At 35.9% G+C, this 22262-nt stretch overlaps 1 protein-coding gene and 1 long non-coding RNA gene across 8 annotated transcripts in view; one reads left to right on the plus strand and one right to left on the minus strand.

Annotated features, from left to right (window-relative positions):
* NRK (Nik related kinase) overlaps nucleotides 1-10121 on the plus strand; it is a 144545-nt gene extending 134424 nt beyond the window's left edge. For 5 of the 7 annotated variants that reach the window (XM_082447509.1, XM_082447511.1, XM_082447513.1 and 2 more), the window contains 3 exons: nucleotides 1043-1202; nucleotides 3913-4052; nucleotides 5769-10121. In XM_082447509.1, the coding sequence (XP_082303635.1) occupies nucleotides 1043-1202; nucleotides 3913-4052; nucleotides 5769-5864 (396 nt within the window). In that variant the 3' untranslated portion in view covers nucleotides 5865-10121. The remainder of the gene's footprint in view (nucleotides 1-1042; nucleotides 1203-3912; nucleotides 4053-5768) is intronic. The other 2 variants (XM_082447510.1, XM_082447514.1) reach the window with 1 other exon arrangement.
* LOC309653276 overlaps nucleotides 1-22262 on the minus strand; it is a 212144-nt gene that overhangs the window by 94919 nt on the left and 94963 nt on the right. The window lies entirely within an intron of this gene.

Here is a 22262-nt window from a genome sequence, read left to right on the forward strand (position 1 = left end):
AGCAAGAGAATTACCTTTGAGGCTTTCTGGATATACAACAGCCCAGATCTATTCTAAACAAATTTTTTGAGACAATCTTTTTTCTTGAATTTCTTTTTCTCTCTTTCTTCCTTCATCTCTTTTCTGATTCAATTGCTCATGAGAGTGCCCAGGGAACGCATTAAAATTGCTTTTCGCCTCTGGATCCCCATTTTAGTTTTAAGAATTGTTGTTGCTGAGACTGAGACATGGCCTCAAGCACTTGGCCTGAGTACGCTGGGTTTGGCAAGTATAGTTTCTGACATTTTTTCCTTTAACTTGCTAAATTCGAAAAATGATAGAGGAATTAATTGTTCGGTTTTTAGGGAAATATGATTAATGTGACAATATCTGTAGTTTAGGCAAGTTTTGTCACATTGTTTTATGCATCATGAAATTTAGAAATTCTTAGATATGTCTTGGTATTTCATCTTCTGTCACCTAATACATCTCTGAAGATATTTTAAGATTATATAAATTAGATAAGAAATTCTATATTTTTGTGAAGGGAGGATACATTTCAAGCAGTGAAGGATATTATAAAGCTGCCCCTTGTAAATATTTAAACTCAAGCTATTTTAAAGTTAATTTTCTATTTCTGATTTGAATGAATTGGTTGAGAAACAGTGATTTTGTATTTGTTACTTGGTTCACACATTCCTTACTAAAGTATTCATTAGTGTGCTGAAATGAATCTGAAATCAAACAAGTAATGTTTCTTCTATCATTATACATAATAGTTTGTGAAATTTCAACGAATTTCTCTGTGTTGGAAGTATATCTCTGTTTTTTACAAAGTTTTCTCCTAAATATAAAGGAGAATATTAAACAGTGACAGATTTATGACATAGGGAAGGCTCTTTTCAAGTGTTGGATAGCATGCTGTTTAGTACTGAAATAGAAATTTCTCTCCTCCCTGCATTTTGAACCCCTTTTTGGTCTTTATTGCTCAACTAAGCTGCTTCAGTGAAAGTCGTAGTGATAAAATGTTGGACATGTAAATCCTTATGAAACATAATTCCAGCCCCTGGAAATCATTATACCACAGAATATCATCATTTTACCTGATTCCTTGGGAATTGGCATGATGCTCACCTTCAATGCTGAAGCCCTTTCCATGGAAGCAAATGAACAACTCTTCAAGAAGATCCTTGAAGTGTGGAAAGACATACCATCTTCAGTAGGTATGTATAAAATTTTTCTCCTTTCAGATGATCCCAGAAAAGCTTCTATTTCCTGAAGTATCACTTTTTCTCAAGGCATATAGTGTTAATTTGGGATATGGCATACTTATTCCCTTGTAAGGTAATGTGTATGTTTGTCTTATGCTTAATGAATTCACAAGCCTACCACAAAGAGACTGATTTTGGCTGTCTTAGTTGTTCATTTTCAATAATCATGTAATTAAAATAGGAAAGTAATTCTTTTCCACAATAATCTGTAATTTTATTTTAAATCCCTTTGCTTGCAGCTTTTACACAGATGTTGAAACTGTTTCATTCCATCACATTGATTTTTGGGGTTTACCTTTATCTTAGGAGACTGCCCAATAGTCATAAGAGAAGAGCAAAATACTTCCATTTTATACAGTCAATAGTGTTCTGTTCAGCAAGTAATATTTCTGTGAAGAATCAAATACAAACTGAATATGTGACATATTGGTTGTCACTAAGATTTCATCAAACTTCATTTACAAAAGAGATAAATATGACTGACTGGAATGCCTATTAGGTACTACTCAGATGGCAACATAAAGAAAACTGCCTTTTCATCTTTATTAGACCAGGACATTTTTTTTTCTTCCTGACCATTGCAGGACTGCTGATCTGGGCAATCTGAATAACTTGAAACTCGTGTTTCTCTGAGTCTTGGTGACTACAGAGGTGATTCTAGATAGGGAACAGAATAATGCATATGACCAGTAAAAATATTAGAGAGAGAGTAGAACGATTTGCTTGAAGATAAATGTTCCTGGAAGGAAGATAAGGTTAATGAAGCAAATAAAGGAGAAGGAGAGGGAGAGGGAGAAGGACAAGGAGAGGGTGAGGGAGGGAGGGGGGGTGGAGAGAGGGAGAGAGAGAAGGAAGGAAGGGGAGGAAGGGAGGGAGGGAAGGAGGACAAGAGAGACAGAGAGAAAATAGTTTATCAATAAAGAAGCCAGAAGCTTCTGAAATCCCTATAAAATGGCTAAATGTGATCCACATGTGGCTTTAAAGACCAGTTTGAAAGAACTTCTTTTTAACGGACATTTTTTCCATTATGGGATGATGGCACTTTGCATTGCATCTGCAGAATCCTTTCTTTTTGCATACATAGTGTTAAGGATTATCCTGAAAACCTCCTCCAATTTCTTCAAAAGGTAAGAACTCACAGAGGGTTTAAAACCATTTTGTGACAAGACGTAAACGCTTACAATATAATTGACAGATCTGGGGCAAAAAATCCCTGAAATAATGAATCTTGTTCTAACCTTTACAGAGGTTGTGATCAATATATTAATCAGAAATTGGAATAACGAAATTCAGTTCAAATGGGAAACAGAACCCCTATATTTATGCCATATTTATGCCACATGTAGACAATGATAGAACTCAAAGAGGTCTTAAAAAGTCATCTGGTACAGTTCTTGTCCTTAGGCAGGACAACTTCTGACCTAAAACAAAGAGCTATTTTAAGTCACTAAAATTGAAAAGCATCCCTCTATGTGTAAAATAAATTATAGCACTATAAAATCATGATATTTTGGTCTGTGTATTAAGGGTATTTTGAGAGTATATAAAGATTGCATTATAACACTAATATTAAGGAAATCAATTACTCTCTTTTTCTGTCTAAAAACAACTGCTTTGTTATTTAAAACTAACCTAGATCCAGATTTTCCCAATCTACATTCCTTTAGATATAATGAATGTTTTTACTAATAAGATCTTTGCTTTGGATTTTCAAACAAATATATAGAGACTTAGCAGTCACAGCAAGTATCATTAAGCATTCCAAACTAAATCATTGGATTTCATCCCATACACAAGCTAGCTCAGTAGCTAGGTTAAGTGGCTGATTAATGTGTTTTAGAATTAAGGTAGAAATTATGTAATGCCATGTGAACTGTGTACTTGGGCTCAGCAAGTACATTGTGCATTAAGTTTAGAAAATTTTGCTGTATGCAGTTGTTGGAAAAAATACTGCTCCCCATGTCAGAAAATACCTTACAGTGTCAGCTGACTATATGGCTATTTACATAATTAGGTTTTCTGCTTTAAAGCAATTGTCATAGTCTTTGTTGTCACTGAGTAATATAAAACAGGGTCCAATAGTTTAAATCTTAATAAAAATTTCCTGAGCAAGAGATAAGGCTTAGCAGTATCAAATTAGCTTTAGTTCTATGTATAACATGGTAGTTAATTGAATTACATTAGAGTTGCTAAAGTCATTATTTGAGCGAGTCATTTTTTAGCAGTTTTAATTTTGAAAAGTTAGTCAGGTTTCCATGTATGTCACTTAAGCACAAGTACAAACCCTTACAGGTTGTTGTACCTCAACTAGATTATAAAATAAAGAATCACTGTAGCTAGATGTGACTTTCTACAAACAGGGTAAGATTAACCCTTAGCTTTTTCTGTGGTATTGGAGAATATGAATACAAAACTTAACTGAGATCTAGTTATTCACAATGTTGAATACTTGATCACAATGGTGATAGTACATAGCTGGTTTGAACACCACTGTTGAGCAGCATAGTGGCCAAACAACAGTCTTATAAGCAGGAAAAAAAGAATGTATTTACCTGAACTGTAATAATGTCCCTCTTAATAATCAAATGTTGACTGTGTTTATAATTTTCTATCACTGACAGAAAGATATTATGTTTTTCTGATTTTTAAATTTTTATTGTAGCTTATGAGTGTTCACAGCGAGCCACAGGATGGGGCCAAAAAGCCATTGAAGTCCGCTCTTTGCAGTCAAGGGTTCTGGAAAGTGAACTGAAGCGTAGGTCAATTAAGAAGCTGAGATTTCTGTGTACCCGAGGTGACAAGGTATAGTTTACATCCCCCAGTTAAAGCAAAAATAAAGCAAGTGATGAAAATTAACTAAGGAAATTTATATCCTTTTCTTTCTGGCTATAAATATATTTATGCTATATTTCCCAAATTGGCATACTCTTAATAATATAATAAATTAATAAAAATAATTTTGCAATTTGCATTAGAAACATTGATTTGGTAAATCATGAAATTTGATTTCAAAAGAAATCATTTTCAAAAATGTAAAAATTCTAATTGTGTCCAAAGCAAAGCTTAGCCTTTATTTTATTTCTTACAAATTCCATTATTATCTTTGATGCATAGTTCTTTTCATGTTCCTATTAATATGATATTTTGAAAAAGAATGCTTGAGTAAATCTTCCTTTTATAGTTTTCAACGTAATCCAATAACAGAAGAAGGAAAAAGTTACTTATGTTTGCTGAACACCTAATTATATGGTAGAGTTTGTGCTAAATACTTTAGAAGCTATCATAGTTAATCTTCACAAGTGGACATTATTATGTCCATTTCACAGGAAAGAAAAATAAAATCAAGATTTGGCAATTATTTGTGTAATGTGATCAATTTTAACCAATTCAGACAGTTTAGATGGAAAAATGAATTGCATGACATCATTACAGTCCCAACATGTTATGAGAAATAATAGCGTGAAGAAATAATTCTAAGACCAGGAAACATTCACATTTGGAAGAAATTGCAAAGGATTTGAATTAATATCAGAACAAACAGGGTAAAGCACTGGGCATCAAGAAAAGGTACTTTTTTGTAATATAAAGGGATATAATGGCAAGAACCAGTGATTGAGATTGGATAGATCTAGGATGCAGTCCCAGCTTTGCCACCTAACTACGTGTAAAAACCTGGAAGTTTGACTAGTCCTTCTGAACCTTAGCTTTTTCATCTCAGAAATGGGAATATTAATAACTACTTTGGGAACAATTCTGAAAATTATTAATAATATGTATATAGTAAGCATCTCACAGATTGCCTGGCACATAAAAGTGTTAAATCAAGGGTAGCTAGTGTTATTGTCATCATCATCATCATTACATCACACACCCTCCTAAGTATATCCATTGTGGGTGTTGAAAACCTTAGTCCTAACAAGGATACCTCTGTTTGCTATTTATATTATTGTACTGTCCTAATTTTCTTTATGGCACAGACCATATTTACACAACATGTTCCTCTCTAAGCTGATTGGTTTAGCTCATAATCTCAGTCTATTGATGTCAGTCTGTTCCACTGAAATAGAAGCTTGCACCAAGTAGAAAATTTCAGTGGCCACTTAAACACCAGCAACAATGTGAACATCTAAATAAGGTAATATTTTCCATATATTAAAAGAAAAAGGAAAGCCAACTTGAATAAAAATAGATTTTAAACAAATAGCAAAGGAGAATTGTTAACCAAACCAATCAAGAAGTTTAGCAGATGAATGCCACCTACAAAAATCTAATTTTATTTGAACTATATGAAGTACAATTATAGAGTATGGTAAAATGTTATTTTTTAATTGTAATTTAGACTCCATACTAATTTAAATTCGTATTCTTTAATCTGAGGAAATCCCTTTCTGAAAAACAGTATGGCTTAATATTTTATTGGTTGGTGCAGATAAATTGAAGTTATAATTGTATCTATGAAATATCAGTTTGCAGTGTATTAAATATTTACTGATGGTGTCTCTTTCTCTCTTTTTAAAGCTGTTCTTTACCTCTATCCTGCGCAATCGCCACAGCCGGGTTTACTTCATGACCCTTGGAAAACTTGAAGAGCTCCAAAGCAATTATGGTGTTTAAAAGGTTCCAATGATTTATTATAACAATTACAAACATCATAAATATGCAATTTGCATTTTAAATTTCTGAGATTAAATGAGCATTCAGTTTTACTGGTAGGGAAAATTAAATCAGATACTTTTAATGTAGCACAGAATAGTTTTAATGAGAAATGCAGCTTTATATATAAAATTAACTATAGCAAGCTCTATGTACTCCAATGGTGTACAATATCTTTTGCACAAACCTTGTAACTTTTGTTACTGTGAATTCAAACATTATTCTTTGGACAGTTTGGACAGTATCTATATTCAGATTTTACAACATGGAGTTAAGAAACCTGTAATAAGTTAGATTCCAAACAGCTTTCAAAAGAGTTGGCCCTGAATGAGGGGTTTTTTTTTGGAAAAAAATTAAAATAGCAACAAACCATATGCAAATTTGCCAAGTCCTATAAAGAACCAAAGGTTAGATTATGAAATGAAAATAATAAAGACTAAGCATAAACCAGACTAAGGCTGAACAACCTGCATGCCTGGAGAAAACTACAGTGATAAAGGGGAAAAGGCCACCCATTTCCTCATTGCTCCATGACAGTTAAGCCCACAGATAGAGAACAGTTGTGTTCTTTTCACCCCATGTTAAGCTGGTTTTCTCCTGATAAGAAGAAAGGAAGAAAGCCTCGGATGCTTGATTTTCCTCAGAAACTCCAAAGATGTGCAATAGCTGTTTTTAAAAACCACCGAATAATACACTTGCAAGCCTGAATACAGGACTGAACTCCTATACACATGTACTGTAGAATAAGTTGTATTTTTTAATACTTTAAAGTAGGCGTCAAATTCTATCCCCCAAGACAGATTGGTTGATTTATCAAAATTCTTATCTGGCCAACAGTGTGACCATCAGACAGCATTAAATATTTTCCTGATTCCAGATTAAACTATATAAAAATTTCACTCCAGTTATTAAACAAAAATTACAAAATGTAACAACAAAAAGTTTTGGCTGCTAATACTTGTGTTTTTCATGTTTCTATTTCTGTAATATCAGAAATTAATCTAAAAGGGATAAGTCCACATGTAGGGACTTAATGTAATAGGTTAAAAAAAGATTTTGAAAGAAAATACAACTTTCATCAAATACCTAGGCCTACAAATTTATAGTCGTGAAAAAAATCATTCTAGTCCATCACCCCAATAAGTTATAGACGCCATAGATAGGTGGCGTTTGGTCACCTATGGTAATTGCTACCTGGTGAAAAGCATCATTTCTGCATATCCATCCTCAATACCATGGTTAGTTCTGGAGCAGTAGAGAAGCAACAGAACTACCACAAAGTATACCTCATTATAATTCCTCTAGTTCTGCTTCTAAAATCTGAAGACAGTGCTAGTGGGATAATAATTTTCAAACTACCTGGTTAACCAAAATACAAAAGCAGACTATGTGTGATTTCAAGATAGCACGTTATTTCTTGGCACCTTGGCGCCAGGAATAATGATTTGGATTTTCCTAACAACTTATATCAAGAATGTAGTAGCTCAATAATGAGAATTTAGGAGAACCTGAATCCATGAATTAAAGGTAAATGTGATTCACATTTCTGTTACTGTGACACAATAATGTGATCTTAAAACTGGCTTATCCTTGAGTGTTTACAACTCGAATGACTTTTTAAATGCAGTAGTTTAAAGAGAAAAAAAAGTTTTATGTCAAATTATTTCCTTAGAAGTAGTCTTCATTATTATAAATTTGTACACCAAAAAGGCCATGGGGAACTTTGTGCAAGTACCTCATCGCTGAGCAAATGGAGCTTGCTATGTTTGAATTTCAGAAAATTTTCTCATTTAAGTAGCGTGTAGAATCAAGTCTTTTAAGAATTCATTTTTTCTTCATATTTACTCAGTTAAGGTTCAAAAATAAGTTTTATCTTAAAATCATATTTTTAACACAGTAAGACAGTAAACTATTTTAGGAAGTCAACTCCCATTGTGCTCTGTGGCTGTTATTCTAATAAACATACACAATAGTGAACTGCATCTACAGAGGTGTCCCAAAGTAAACAAGCAAGAGACATTGCAAATGTGTAATTGAGCGTTAAATGATAAGGTGCTAATGAGGAAAGGAAGCTTGGCACATATTAAGAAAGGAGATTGAGATGTTGGATAGTCAACTTAGGAAGGACTGAAAATATTTAAAGTGGTTTGTAGGTAATGAATATTTCCAATTTAGATGTTAATCCATCTGGAATTTTTACATCCTTTGCCAGCCGAAACAAGAAAGTGAAGGGACGATTAAATTTCACAGTGAGTGCACAGTGACAGAAAAAATTATAACTACACCTCACCTTGTAGCAGCAGTACCTGGAAGCCCTGGCCCACCACAGAAGCATTGAGGGGGATTTCTGAAAAGCCAGATTCCTGAGTCCTGTGAGTTGAAGCATGAAAGTTCTGGCAAGTTGTGAGTAGCATTGGGACAGAGTACAGTGTTATTTTAGTGTACTTTAGTTCTTTCACCAAAGCCCTTGTCCAAAATAGAAGGAATTATTGAAAATGTTCAAAAGCTAGAAAATGATGTATGCAAAGGGCTGACAAGAAAAGTTCAGTGTGATTAGGTCTCTTGAAGTAAGGTAAGAGCCTCAGAGGAAACAGTAAGAAAGGATAATCATTAAGATAGTAAAATAGGCAAAGCAGAAATCACACATGTGTACATAGAAGCACACACACGCAAACCATTGGAATGCATAAATTTTAATATTTTCAGTGCTACCAGTTTCTAGATAAATTAATCACTAAGTGTTTTCTGCCAGGACATTTAATTGAGACACTATCGATAAAACTAGGAATAGTGCCACATGAATTCAATGGGATCTTCTAAGTACTCTTCAGTTCTTTTCAAAACTGTGCCTATTTAAATCGATTTATATTCAATCTGTGCTCTAACTTTAAAATTTATTGAAATAATCTTTGAGACTGCTAATTGTTTCATCAGAAAGTCTGCAATGAATCATTGTTCAACCTCTAAAAATAAAAATTTTTTAAATGTATTGATTGATGTCATTATTTGAAATACACTCGTTTAATACCTCAGAGTTAAGACTCATTCAAGGAATATTCATTTCTTTAAAGTATATAATAATGCACTGATTGGGAGGTGTTACGGGTTCTGCCTATTGTTCCATTAGGAATTCTAGCCAAGGAGGGGTATATTAACCTGACTAAAATCTTTCTGTGTACAGTGGTGGAATTAGAAAGTAAAATCTTTCTGGGTACAGTGGTGGGATTAGTTTTCCTCTAAATGTGTGGAACTTTAAACAGACACACAGACTCACAGGGTAGGGGTAAAACCCGAGCAAGTTTTAATGTTGACTTCCTTCCCATCCCATCCCAGTGTCCGTCCTGAAGTCCAGTGGAGAAAAAAGAGGAGAAACTTTATCCAAAGAGTGGAGTAAAGATTTATAGTTTATTAACATTCAAGAAAGGGTTTAGTGCAGAGTGATGGTGGAAAATGGAAGATAAACATGGAAGATTGTCAAGGAAGCCAAGTTCTTCAGTTAGGGTCAGGAGAGGAATAGCACTTCTCTCAGCAGGTCACAAAAGCGTTAGAGGACTGGTCCCATGAAGATCCTATTGTCTCAGAACATTCTGGAGAGATGTTCATCAGACTTTCCTCTTAGAGCCAATTGGTGTGGTCCTAATTTGTCAAGTATGGCCAGACATTCAGGAGTTGGGTTAGCTGGACATGACATGCTTGCTCAGGCTTTTAGAGGCTGAATTCAAAATACTTCATTATGATCAAATTGACTCATTCGGCTTGATACATAGGACCCACCGACTTCAACTACTTTAAGGGACAGTGTTATGAGCCAAGGAATGAAAATATCATCACAGATTGGAATTAGAATGGGCAGGGTGATGCCCCAAGGCTGAAAGATGGCATTATCCTGGGGATCCTTTACCAAAGGATGGGATAGTGTAGGTCATGAGTAGAAATCGCTATTGGTAACTTTATCATTCTCAAAGGGAGCAGTGGGTTTACAGACTCCAACACTGCAAGTCTATTAACAATCTTTTTCCAGTATAATAACACTTTTTCCTTAATAGGTCCTTTAACCCTCACCTAAGGATAGTCAGGTTGAGTGTGCCTGCTCTTTAATAGACAGCTAATGTAATAACGGCCAACATGTTTCAAAAAACATTGTCAATATTACATTTTATATTGTTTACAACCATGTCAACTGATTAAAGAAGAATAGTTCCTAAGGGAATAAAATTGATTCTACATGGATTTATATTTTCAGCAGCTAGTGCACAGCCTACTTTGTAGAGAAATACAAAATCAGGTTCGGGATTAACTTTTTCTTATAATGTTGCCATCCCATACGTCAAAGTGCCTCATTTGGTGCTTATACAGCAAAGACCCAATAAAAACATGAGTTTAAAGGGAAAACTGAGTCTTTTTTGATTTGATTGTCCTTAGTGCTATTTAATTTACAACAGCCTGAAATGGAAACTCACAAATCCAATTGTTTCATCAAAGTACCATCTGGGTTCCAGTGACCAAAGGGTAATGACCTATTTTGGGTAACTTCAAATTACTTTACCCTACAAACCTGAAATGTAACAAAGGGTAGGTCAAAATAAAATTAAAATAGTGTCTTTTAAAGTTTTGTTTACCTTTAAAAGCAACACATAAGGGACCACTATGCCCCTTTAGTAATTACCCAAGGATCATGAGAAATGACAAAGGTTATTTAATAACATAAAAACAGCACAAAAACAAGCTATATAACTGTCTGTTTTGTACAAACATTTGGTTTGAATCTGATTCTTTTTCACAAGAATGACTCAACGTTGCAGCATCCTGAGACATATTTAAGGATCATCAAAGTTTGTCAATATACTATTGATCCCATAATTTTAAATTATGTTCCCATAAACCGATATATCAAATTCCAGGCATCCCTTGAAGGTACTTTTTTAGCTGATGAAAGAGTGTGTCTGACTTGCAGGTAGCCATTAAAATGCATGTCAAATGGAACAATCTTTCCGAAATTCTAAAAGCAAACTTTTAACACCATGAAGTTGAGTCTCACAAGTCCAGATAGAAATGAATATAATGAAGTTCAAAGTAAATTGGACTACACAAAAATGAAAATCTTCTCTCTAAAAGGAAAATTAATATTACATGACAGGCTGGGAAAATAGGCACTTCATTTGACAATGTAGAGAGTATTTATGAATTTTATTCCACAAACCTGTATGTGCAAAAATCAATCCAAAACAAACAAAAAATGGTTATTTGAACTCCAACTCTTATCCCACCAGTCTGAGAGGAAATTTAAACTTAATCATTATTTGTTCTTTCCTTATTTATCTACTAGGGTTGTACGAAGGTCTGAGGGATCAGAAAAAATAGGGGTACCCCACCGATCTATAGTCTACACTGGTCAAGATTGTTACACTCATTGCTCACTTAGTCTCTTGTGGTGACTCTGCAACTTCTGTGTCTTGTGTAGCTATGGAAATCTTTGTCAAAGTAGGGAGCCCCGATACCTAGGTTCATATCCACGGTGGTCACAGTACCTCCCTGGGTGCTGGGTGGGCATAGGTCCCTGCTGCCTTAAGTAACCACAGTTCCTCATATCCTTTCCTATTCCTGGTGAATCTCTCTCTCTCTCTCTCTCTCCTCTTAAGCTCTTATACTTCTGTCCTCACCTCATCCCATATAAAATGTAATTACCTCTTTCCTTTCCCTTTATGACAATTGTGTCAAAGAGCTTAAGCAAAAAACAAACAAAAATCCAGCATGAGATTTTGAGACAATTTTTGCCTTGAGTTCCACTGTATAACCTCTGTACCTGCCCAAGGAAAAGGACCCATCCATAAACTTGGGGAGAGTAGATTCAGTTAGAACAAATTAAACCACAATTACTTATCCTGTCACCTACATATGAAAAAATAATTCAACTTAATGTAATCAAAGAAACGAAAATTTTGAAGAGTGAAACATTATCATTGCAATGATAAGGAAGTCCAGAAATGTCTAATCACTTCTCATTACTCTCTCTACAGTCCCCTCCCTAGTACCCTGACACTTTCCTTTGTGCCCTGTTGCAGCTTCCAAACAATTGTCCCTTCTAAGTCATTGTCTCTCTTTCCTTGATGGTCTCCACTGTTGAATCTCTTGCTATCAGACCATACTATCCATTACTCATCCTTGTTGCAGTCATGTATAGACTTCCACATCATTCCTCTTCATTCCTTAAAAATTTTAACGCTGGCTTGCTGTCATTTCCTCCAACACTATTTCTAATTCTTTTTATTTTTCAGTTTATTTATTTATTTATTTTTGGCTATGTTGGGTCTTTGTTTCTGTGCCAGGGCTTTCTCTAGTTGTGGCAAGCAGGGGCCACTCTTCATCGCGGTGCGTGGGCCTCTCACTATCACGGCCTCTCTTGTTGAGGAGCACATGCTCCAGACGTGCAGGCTCAGTAGTTGTGGCTCACGGGCCTAGTAGCTCCGCGGCATGTGGGATCTTCCCAGACCAGGGCTCGAACCCATGTCCCCTACATTGGCAGGTGGATTCTCAACCACTGCACCACCAGGGAAGCCCTCTAATTCTTGATAAAGTTAATATCTACTTAGATGATTCTGTCAATATCCTTCGGCCTGTAATCCATGACTTACTATCCAATTAAACTTGACCACATTATCTCAGCCACCCACTCCCAGAGTAATACACTCTAGACTGTATCATTACCATTAATTATACTTTTACAAGCTTAGATTCAATTGTTCCAGTCTCAGACCACCACCTTCATTTTCCAACTGACTCCCTCTATCACTGGACTCCAAAAATTCTTTGACTTCATATGGACCCACAATTCAATGATCCTAACATCTTTTTACTGCCCTTCACCCTCACTCAGAGAAGTTCTCAATCCCTTATTGGCCCAGCTAACATTTCGTGGTATATCAACATAATCAGTCCTATGCATGGGCCCTTAACGTCATTGCCTTTCTTTAGCTTAGCAAAATTATAAATTTCCTTGAATCAAATTCTTTGTCTCCTTCACATCCACATCAGTGCAGCTGATTGTGGCTATAGAAAACACACAACTGGGCTTCCCTGGTGGTGCAGTTGTTGAGAATCTGCCTGCCAATGCAGGAGACACGGGTTCGAGCCCTGGTCTGGGAAGCTCCCACATGCCGCGGAGCAACTAGGCCCGTGAGCCACAAATACTGAGCCTGCGTGTCTGCAGCCTGTGCTCCACAACAAGAGAGACTACGATAGTGAGAGGCCCACGCACCGCAATGAAGAGTGGCCCCCACTTGCTCCAACTAGAGAAAGCCCTCGCACAGAAACTAAGACCCAACACAGCCAAAAATAAATAAATAAATTTTAAAAAATAAAATAAAATAAACTGCAGGTTTTAAAAAAAAGAAAACACACAATTGTGCTAACTGGTCTCATTTTGAATTCATTCCTGAAAGCCACCAGTGGGTTGGCAATGCAACTCAGTAATTTATACAACATTTCCCTATTCCACTCACTCTTCCCACTCACATATGGGAAGATGAAAAATTCATATTTTCTCTTCTGTCCTTAATCTTCTAAAACCTGCCTCCACTGATTCTCCTTCTCACCTAATGACCTGCATTCTTACTTCACTGAGAAAATAAAAGCAATCAGTAGCTCCCACCATCTTATCCACCCATGTATCAAGTTGATTCTCTGCAATTCCTCTTCTACAAATCATTTTTATATTAATTCCAGTCAGATTTTCATTCCCACCATTCCACAGAAAGAGCTGATGAGCTCTTTGCAAGGTCATCAATGACCTCTACATTGTTAAATACAGTGCCAGTTTTTCCCAGTCCTCTTTCATTTAACATATCAGCAATGTTTGGCAAAATTGATCAGTCCCTCCTCCTTGAAATAATTTCTTCTCTGGCCACTGGGATACCACTCTCTCCTGATTTGTCTCCTACATCACTTGTGCAGTTGATTGTGGCTCTACAGTCATGAACAATTCTGCTAACTGGTCTCATTTTTTCCTGTCTCCTCTTCTGATTTCTTTTCATCTCTGTGATCTCTAAACGTTGTAGCACCTCAGGGTTCAGTTCTAGTATATTATATCTCTTCTATCTACAATTTCTCCTTAGGTGATAACATCTATTCTAGTGCATTTTAATGTCATCTATACATAGACAACACCCAAATAATTACCTCCAGTCTGAACCACTCTTCAGAGCTCCAAACTCATGTAATCTACAGCTTATATGATATATTCATTTTGGGCAGAATTCTCCAACAAAACCACTTGTGCCTGAAGATTTCTTTTTGGAGGGTAGCTGTGAAACTATGAATTACATTTTTTAATGGTTATAGGGCTATTAAGATTGTTTAATTCATCTTGGTTGAGTTTTAGTAGTGTATTGTTTTTGAGGAGTGGTCCAATTCTTTTAAGTTGCTGGATCCTTAGTGATATTCCCTGCCTCAGTCTTGGTAGTGGTGATTTATGTCTTCTATCTCTTTATTTTTGTATGTCCTGCCAGAGGCTTATCAATTTTATTGATTTTTTGAAAACCTTGTCTTTGTTTTGTTGATTTTCTATATAGTTTTCCAATTTTCACTTTCATTGATTCTTGCTCTTATTTTTGTTATTCTCTTCCTTCTGCTTTTTATAGATGCATTTTGCTCTTCTTTTTCTATTTCCTTGAGGTAGGAACTTAGATTATTGGTTTGAGACATTTCCTTGTTTACAGTGCAAGTATCTAGTGCTATAAGTAATTTAAAGCCTAATTCTGTCATTGTATTATTTTTTTTCCTCTGGTTCTTTCTTCTAGTTCTCTCTTCTTGACTTCCTGTGGGCTACTTGGCCATTTCAGTTTATTTATAATGATTTTTAGTATATTGCTTTGTATAATTTTGTGGTGGTTACACTGGGTATTAAAATATACTTATTGGTTCTTTACGCTAATAATGAAATATCAGAAAGGGAATGTAAACAATCAATCACTTTTAAAATTATATCAAAAATATAAAATACTTAGGAATAAATCTTACCAAGGAGGTGAAAGACTTATATGCTGAGAACTACAAAACATTAATAAAGGAAATTGAAGATGGAAAGATATCCCATGCTCTTGGATTGGCAGAATTAATATTGTTAAAGTGGCCATACTATCCAAAGCAATCTACAGATTTAATGCGATCCCTATCAAATTACCCATTACATTTTTTACAGAGCTAGAACAAATAATCCTAAAATTTATATGGAACTATAAAAGATCCAGAATTGCCAATGCAATCCTGAGGAAAACAAAAAACAAAGCAGGACACATAACCCTTCCAGACTTCAGACAATACTACAAAGCTACAGTAATCAAAACAGCATGGCATTGGCACAAAAACAGACATACGGATCAATGCAACAGAATAGAGAGCCCAGAAATAAACCCACACACTTATGGACAATTAATCTTTGGCAAAAGAGGCAAGAATATACAATGGGGAAAAGACAGTCTCTTCAGCAGGTGGTGCTGGGAAAGTCAGACAGCCACATGTAAATCAATGAAGTTAGAACACACCCTCACACCATACACAAAAGTAAACTCAAAATGGCTTAAACACTTACATAAGACAAGGCACCATAAAACTCCTAGAAGAGAACATAGACAAAACATTGTCTGACATAAATTGTACCAATGTTTTCTTAGGTCAGTCTCCCAAGGCAATAGAAATAAAAGCACAAATAAACAAATGGGACCTAATCAAACTTATAAGCTTTTGCACAGCAAAGGAAACCATAAACAAAATGAAAAGACATTCTACAGACTGGGAGAAAATATTTGCAAACAATGCGACTGACAAGGGCTTAATTTCCAAAATATACAAACAGGTCATACAGTTCAATACCAAAAACAAACAACCCAATCGAAAAATGGGCAGAAGACCTAACTAGACATCTCCCCAAAGAAGACATACATATAGCCAATAGGCACATAAAAACATGCTCATAATCACTAATTATTAGAGAAATGCAAATCAAAACTACAATGAGGTACCACCTCACACTGGTCAGAATGGCCATCATTAAAAAGTCTACAAATAATAAATGCTAAAGAGGGTGTGGAGAAAAGGGAACCCTCTTACACTGTTGGTGGTCATGTAAATTTGTGCAGCCACTTGGAGAACAGTATGGACCCTCCCAAAAAAATAAAGATAGAGTTACCATATGATCCAACAATTCCACTACTGGGCATATACCCAGAAAAACCAAACTTCAAAAAGATACATGCACCCCTATGTCCATAGCAGCACTATTTACAATAACCAAGGCATGGAAAAAACCTAAATGTCCATCTCCAAAGAAATGGGTAAAAATGTGGTAAATATATACAACGGAATATTACTCAGCCATCAAAAAGAAAGAAAGAAAGAATGCCATTTGCAGCAACATGGATGGGCCTAGAGATTAGCATACTAAACAAAGTAAGTCATAAAGAGAAAGACAAATGCCATATGATATCACTTATATATGGAATCTAAAATATGGCACAAATGAACCTATCCACGAAACAGAAACAGGCTCACAGACATAGAGAACAGACTTGTAGACTTGTGGTTGCCAAGGGGAAGGGCGGTGGGGGAAGGAAGTACTGGGAGTCTGGGATTAGCAGATGCAAACTATTATATATAAGATGGATAAACAACAAGGTCCTACTATATAGCACAAAGAACTATATTCAATATCCTGTGATAAACCATAATGGAAAAGAATATGAAAAATATATGTGTATAACCGAGTCACTTTGCTGTACAGCAGAAATTAACACAACATTGTATATCAACTATACTTCAAAAAAATTTAAATTATATATATACTTATGGGATTCATCACAGCCTAATGATATCAACATTTGACCACTTGAAGTAAAACATGAAAACCTTACTTCCATTTAGGTCCCTTTACCTTCTCCATTTTAAAATATCTTTAACTTGAGTATCAGATTGTGCTTTAGTCTTTTCAACTATCATTTTTAGATAATGGAATGTAAATATCATTATAATTTATACAACTCATGAGGAAAGGGATAGTTTATTGTATTATATTTCTGGCTCTTTCCTTTTTTCTTTCTTCTTCCTGAGTCTCCAGATTGCTTCTCGTATCATTTCCTTTCTGTTTGAAAAACACTCCTTCACCAATCTTTCAGTGTAGTTCTTCTAGAGACCAATCCTTTTAGTTTTCTTTAATCCTAGAATGAATTTATGTATTTCTACCTTTATTCCTGAAGACTATTTTCACATGATATAGAATCCAAAATTGACAGTTCTCTTTCAGCACCTGAAAAATATGTGCCAGTTCCTTTTGACCTCCATGGTGTTAGATGAAAAATCTGCTCTCATTCTAGTTGATGACCCTCTATAGGTAATACATTTTTTTTCTTTCTGGCTCCTTTCAAGATTTTTCCTTTGCCTTTTGTTTTCAGAAGATTATTCTGTGCCTTGGAGTGGATGTCTTTGGATTAATTACTTTTGAGTACCATCAAGGTCCCAGATGGAGAGAAGAGAAAGAGAGGGTAGTATGGAAAATAATATAAAGAAATAATGACAGAAAATGTCCAAATATGGTGAAAGACATAAGCCTGACAATTCAAGAATCTGATTAAACTCTTAGAACTGTTTTTACAGCATCCCATGTGTTTTGGTATGTTGTTTTTACATTTTAATTTCTTTAATATATTTTAAATTTCCCTTTTGATTTCTTCTTTGATTCGTTGGTTGTTCAGGACAATGTTGTTTAATTCCATATATTTGTAAATTTTCCAGTTTCTTGGTTTGGATGTCTAGTTGCATACCATTGTGGTCAGAAGTGATATTTGGTATGATTTTAGTCTTCTTAAATTTGCTAAGACTTGTTTTGTGGCCTATTATATGATGTATCCTGGAGAATGTTCCATTCATGCTTGATAATAATGTGTATTCTGCTGTTGGTAGATGGTAGAATGTCCTGTATGTGTTTGTTAGATTCATTTGTTCTAAAGTGTGGTTCAAGTCCAGTGATTCCTTGCTTATTTTCTGTCTGGATGATCTATCCATTTCTAGAAGTGGGGTATTAAAGTTCCATACTATTATTTTATATTGTCTATTTCTCCCTTCAGATCTGTTAGTATTTGCTTAATATATTTAGGTGCTCTGATGTTGAGTGTGTATATATTTATAATTGTTATCTCTTCTTGTTTAGTTGACCTCTTTATCATTATATAGCGACCTTCTTTGTCTCATTATTGTTCTTGGCTTAAAGTCTATTTTACCTGATATAAGGACAACTACCCCTTTTCTTTTTTGGTTTTCACTTGCATGGAATATCTTTTCCTATTCCTTTACTTTGAGCTTAAGTGTGTCCTTAAAGCTGAAGCAATTCCCTTGTAAGCAGCATATACTTGGATCTTTTTTTTCAATCCATCCAGCCATTCTGTGCCTTTTTATTGGAGAATTCAATCTATTTATATTTAGAATAATTATTGATATATAAGGATGTACTAATATCATCTTATTAATTGATTTCTGGCTGTTTTGTAGTTCCTTTGTTCCTTGCTATCTTTCTTACTGCCTTCCTTTTTGAATTGGTGATTTTCCACTGTGGTATGCTCTGATTCCCTTCTCTTTATTTTTGTGAGTCTACTATAGAGTTTAGCTTGTGGTTACCATGAGACTTACATAAAATATCTTATAGTTAAATACTCTATGTTATGCTGGTAAAAACTTAACTTCAATCACATACAAAAACTGTACCCTTTTACTTCCCCCTTTATGTTTTTAATGTCACAATTTACCACTTTTTATACTAGGTATTCATTAACAAATTATAGTGGCTATAGTTATTTTTAATACTCTTGTCCTGTAACCTTTATACTATAGTTAAGTAGTTAACACATCATCATATTACAGAATTAAAGTGGTCTTAATCTAACTGTGTGTTTACCTTTACCACTGAATTTTATATTTTCACATGTTTTTGTCACTAAATAGTGGCCTTTCATTTCTTTTTGAAGAACTCCTTGCAGCATTTCTTGTAAGGCGTGTCTAGTGGGGATAAATTCCCCAAGCTTTTGTTTGTCTGGGAAAGTCTTTATTCTCTTTCATTGAAGGATAACTTTGCCAGATAGAGCGTTCTTGGTTAGCAAATTTTTTTTTCCTTTCATCACTTTGAATACATCATCCTACTCTCTCTTGGCCTGTAAGTGTTCTGCTGAGAAATCCACTGATAGTCTAATGAGAGTTCTTTTGTAGATTACAAACTTCTTTTCACTTGCTGCCTTTAAAATTCTTTCTTTGTCATTTTGGCAGTTCTATTATAATGTGTCTTGGAGAAGATTGTTTTGGATTGAAATAATGGTGTGACCTATTAGTTTCATGAATTTGGGTGTCTAAATCTCTCCCCAGTTTTGGGAAGTTCTCAGCCTCTATTTATTTAATAAGCTTTCTGACCCCTTCTCTCTCTCTTTGCCTTCTGTAATTCCAATGATTTGTATATTGGTTTCTTTTATGGTCTCTGATAGATCACACAGGATTTTTTCACTCTTTTTGTTGTTCTCTGACTGGGTTATTTCAAAGTCCCTATCCTCTATCTTGCTGATTCCACTGATTCTTTCTTATGTTTGACCTATTCTGCTGTTTATGTTCTTTACTGCAGTTTTTTTTTCATTTTATTCATTGAATTCTTCAGCTCTGACTGTATGTTTGGTTCTTTTTTATGATTTCTCTTTGTTAAATTTCTCATTTTGATTGTGTATTGTTTTCTTGATTTCATTGAATTGTCTGTGGGATTTTTGTAGCTCACTGAGTTTCCTTAAAACAGCTATTTTGAATTCCTTATTGTATAAATCACAGATCTCCATATCTTTGTGTTTGGTTATTGGAAGATTATTGTGATCTTTTAGTGCTGTCATGCTTCCTTGATTTTTCACGTTCCTTGGAGTTTTGTGTTGTTGTTTTCACATTTGAAATAACAGTTACCACCTCCATCTTTACTAACTGCATTCAGGGTAGAAATACCTTTAATCAGTCCTGCTGTAAATTCTGAGAGTCTCTCAGACCTTGTATGGGTACAGCTGCTCCCTGCTTCGTGTTCCTTCTTGTGGCAGAATTCTTAAGCTTGTATGGCTTCTCTTGATCCTACAGTGCATCAGGCCAGTTTCTGATAGTCTCTCTTTTGCTTTCTTGAAGGAGATACTACAGCTCAAGTTTGTGCTTTCTCCCTTGCCCACAGACCCTGGCCTGCTTTCTGTGAATGTTCCCTAGTCTTCTTCCAAATCACACTCTCATGGTCACCACAGGGAGCCAGCTGCAGAGTTGGAGGAGGTGTGGATTTGGTATGCAATACACTGTGGGTGTCTGTGGGCCAGTCCAGGAGATCTGTGGTTGAGATTTTCCCTACAGCTTCTGGGTAGATTTCCTAATGGAGTCCAGAATGCTGTCAGTAGGAATCATGTCCTTTTAATACCCTCCAGGAATCTTTTATGCCACTCCCCTGATCTGTTTCTTCCTCCCAGTAGTGGAGCTCACAAGCTAATACTCTAGATGCTATGAGGGAGAAATGAGTCTCTTTGGCAGTGTCCCACACAGCTGGGAAAGCCAGGTGTTTACCCACCCACTCTCCCATTCTCCCCTGGGAGAGATCACAGGCTTATTTATTTAACCCTAAGCTGTCCTGCCTTGGGGGAAGGGTGATGCTAGTGAAGTGAAGTTTTTTCTTTTGCCCAATCCAATGTGTAGAAACTTGTAATTTTTTTGCTCCAAGGGAGTGCTGAAATGACTCTCATCCATAGTTGTCTGCCCAAGTCAGCGTTCTCCAGTTGTTTGCAGACCATAGCTGATAGGGACTAGAACCAGTTCATTGTCTCCTGCAAATTCCAAACCAGTACCAAGGTCTGTCTGACTGCTCTCCAATGCACAGGTGGGTGAGACGCCTCCCAGGTCCTTCGGCATATGGTGCTGGATCTCAGAACTCTCAGAGAGACGATTTTGTTCATGGATGGTTGTCAAAGTGTTGTTGTTGAAGTGGGAGGACAAATACAAAGGACGACTTATGGTACCATGATAGCGATGCCCAGATGACTCCAACATTTGATTCATCTTACTTTTGGCATCTGTTACTTATCTTTTCTTATTCAAGTTATGGTTTCCCTGATTCTTGGTATGACAGATTTATATTTCCTCTACATTTTATTGATTATGTTAGGAGACTCGCATTTAAATCTTTTATCTAAGCAGGAAGCCACCATGTTTAGATTTAACACCAAAGTCCTGGTCTACTTTTGTGATCTGTGGTTACAATGACAGTTTATTTATTTTCAGAGTCTTTGCAGTATTATTTTGGTCTGTTTGGTTTATCTGGTGCTGCTGTAGCTCCCACTAGTACCTGCTGCTGGGGTGGAAGATGTTTCCCTAGTCCTAGGTACCTGGTTCTCTGGGTAGGAGAGGGGAGTCTCAAGCCATGGGCCAAAGAGGCTTCCCTGGCAGTGAGGTTGTTTTGGCATGGTTTCCTCTGTCTGTGGATGATGGAGTATATATCTCTGGCTGGTCCAGTTGTTGTAGGATCTCATCTACTGGTGAACTAATGTCTCTGGGCTGGGAAGGGGAGTCTTATGCTAGTGGAGACAAAGGAGCTTTCCAGGCTGGGCTGATTATTGTGGTGGAACCCCTCTTGCTGGTGTTACCAGGCTACCCCCAGTATTTTCCAGTGTGGGATTGGAGTCTCTGGCCCAGCGGGGTGCAAGAGTGCCTCCTTTGGCCACTTATTCCTCATGAGGTTACTGATAAATTTCCTTTTCTAGTAGTGTTGGGCTTTCTTGATGTTGTCAGAGGGACTCTCATTAAATCTGGGGGAGAAATGATCCTATTTGGGCTACCTCTTTTTACTCAGCTGAGGATTGGGAATACTTATGATAACTTGCCACTGTGTTGTTTCTCCAGTCTTGGGAGTCCCAACAACCTTGCCTTCCTATTACCACCTTTTAGAATTCTTTGGTTGCCAAATGCACTGTAAATTCAGAATTTATAGCTGTACCTGGTGGGAAGGGGCAGGGAGAAATGAGTCTGTTCCATCTTGTCCCTAAAACTTGCAGTGGCCTAAATAATGCATCCATACATCATTTTATTGTCTTTCCTTCCTCTTTTTCTCACTCTACCAACTCTCCAACTCCTGCTTTCTGAGATCATCTCTCAAATAAACTATCTGAATCCATATCCTTGTATAAAGTTCTCCTTTCAGTGCCAAACTAAAACAAACCCAATAGACTAAAATAGGCTAAAAACATGAACCACAAGGTCATCAAAAGAAATATGAATAACTTATAAACTTATTAAAATATGTTTGGCCCACTCATAATGAAAAAAAAACAG

This window comes from Balaenoptera physalus (assembly GCF_965194825.1).
Source record: "Balaenoptera physalus genome assembly, chromosome: X".
Classification (NCBI taxonomy): Eukaryota; Metazoa; Chordata; class Mammalia; order Artiodactyla; family Balaenopteridae; genus Balaenoptera; species Balaenoptera physalus.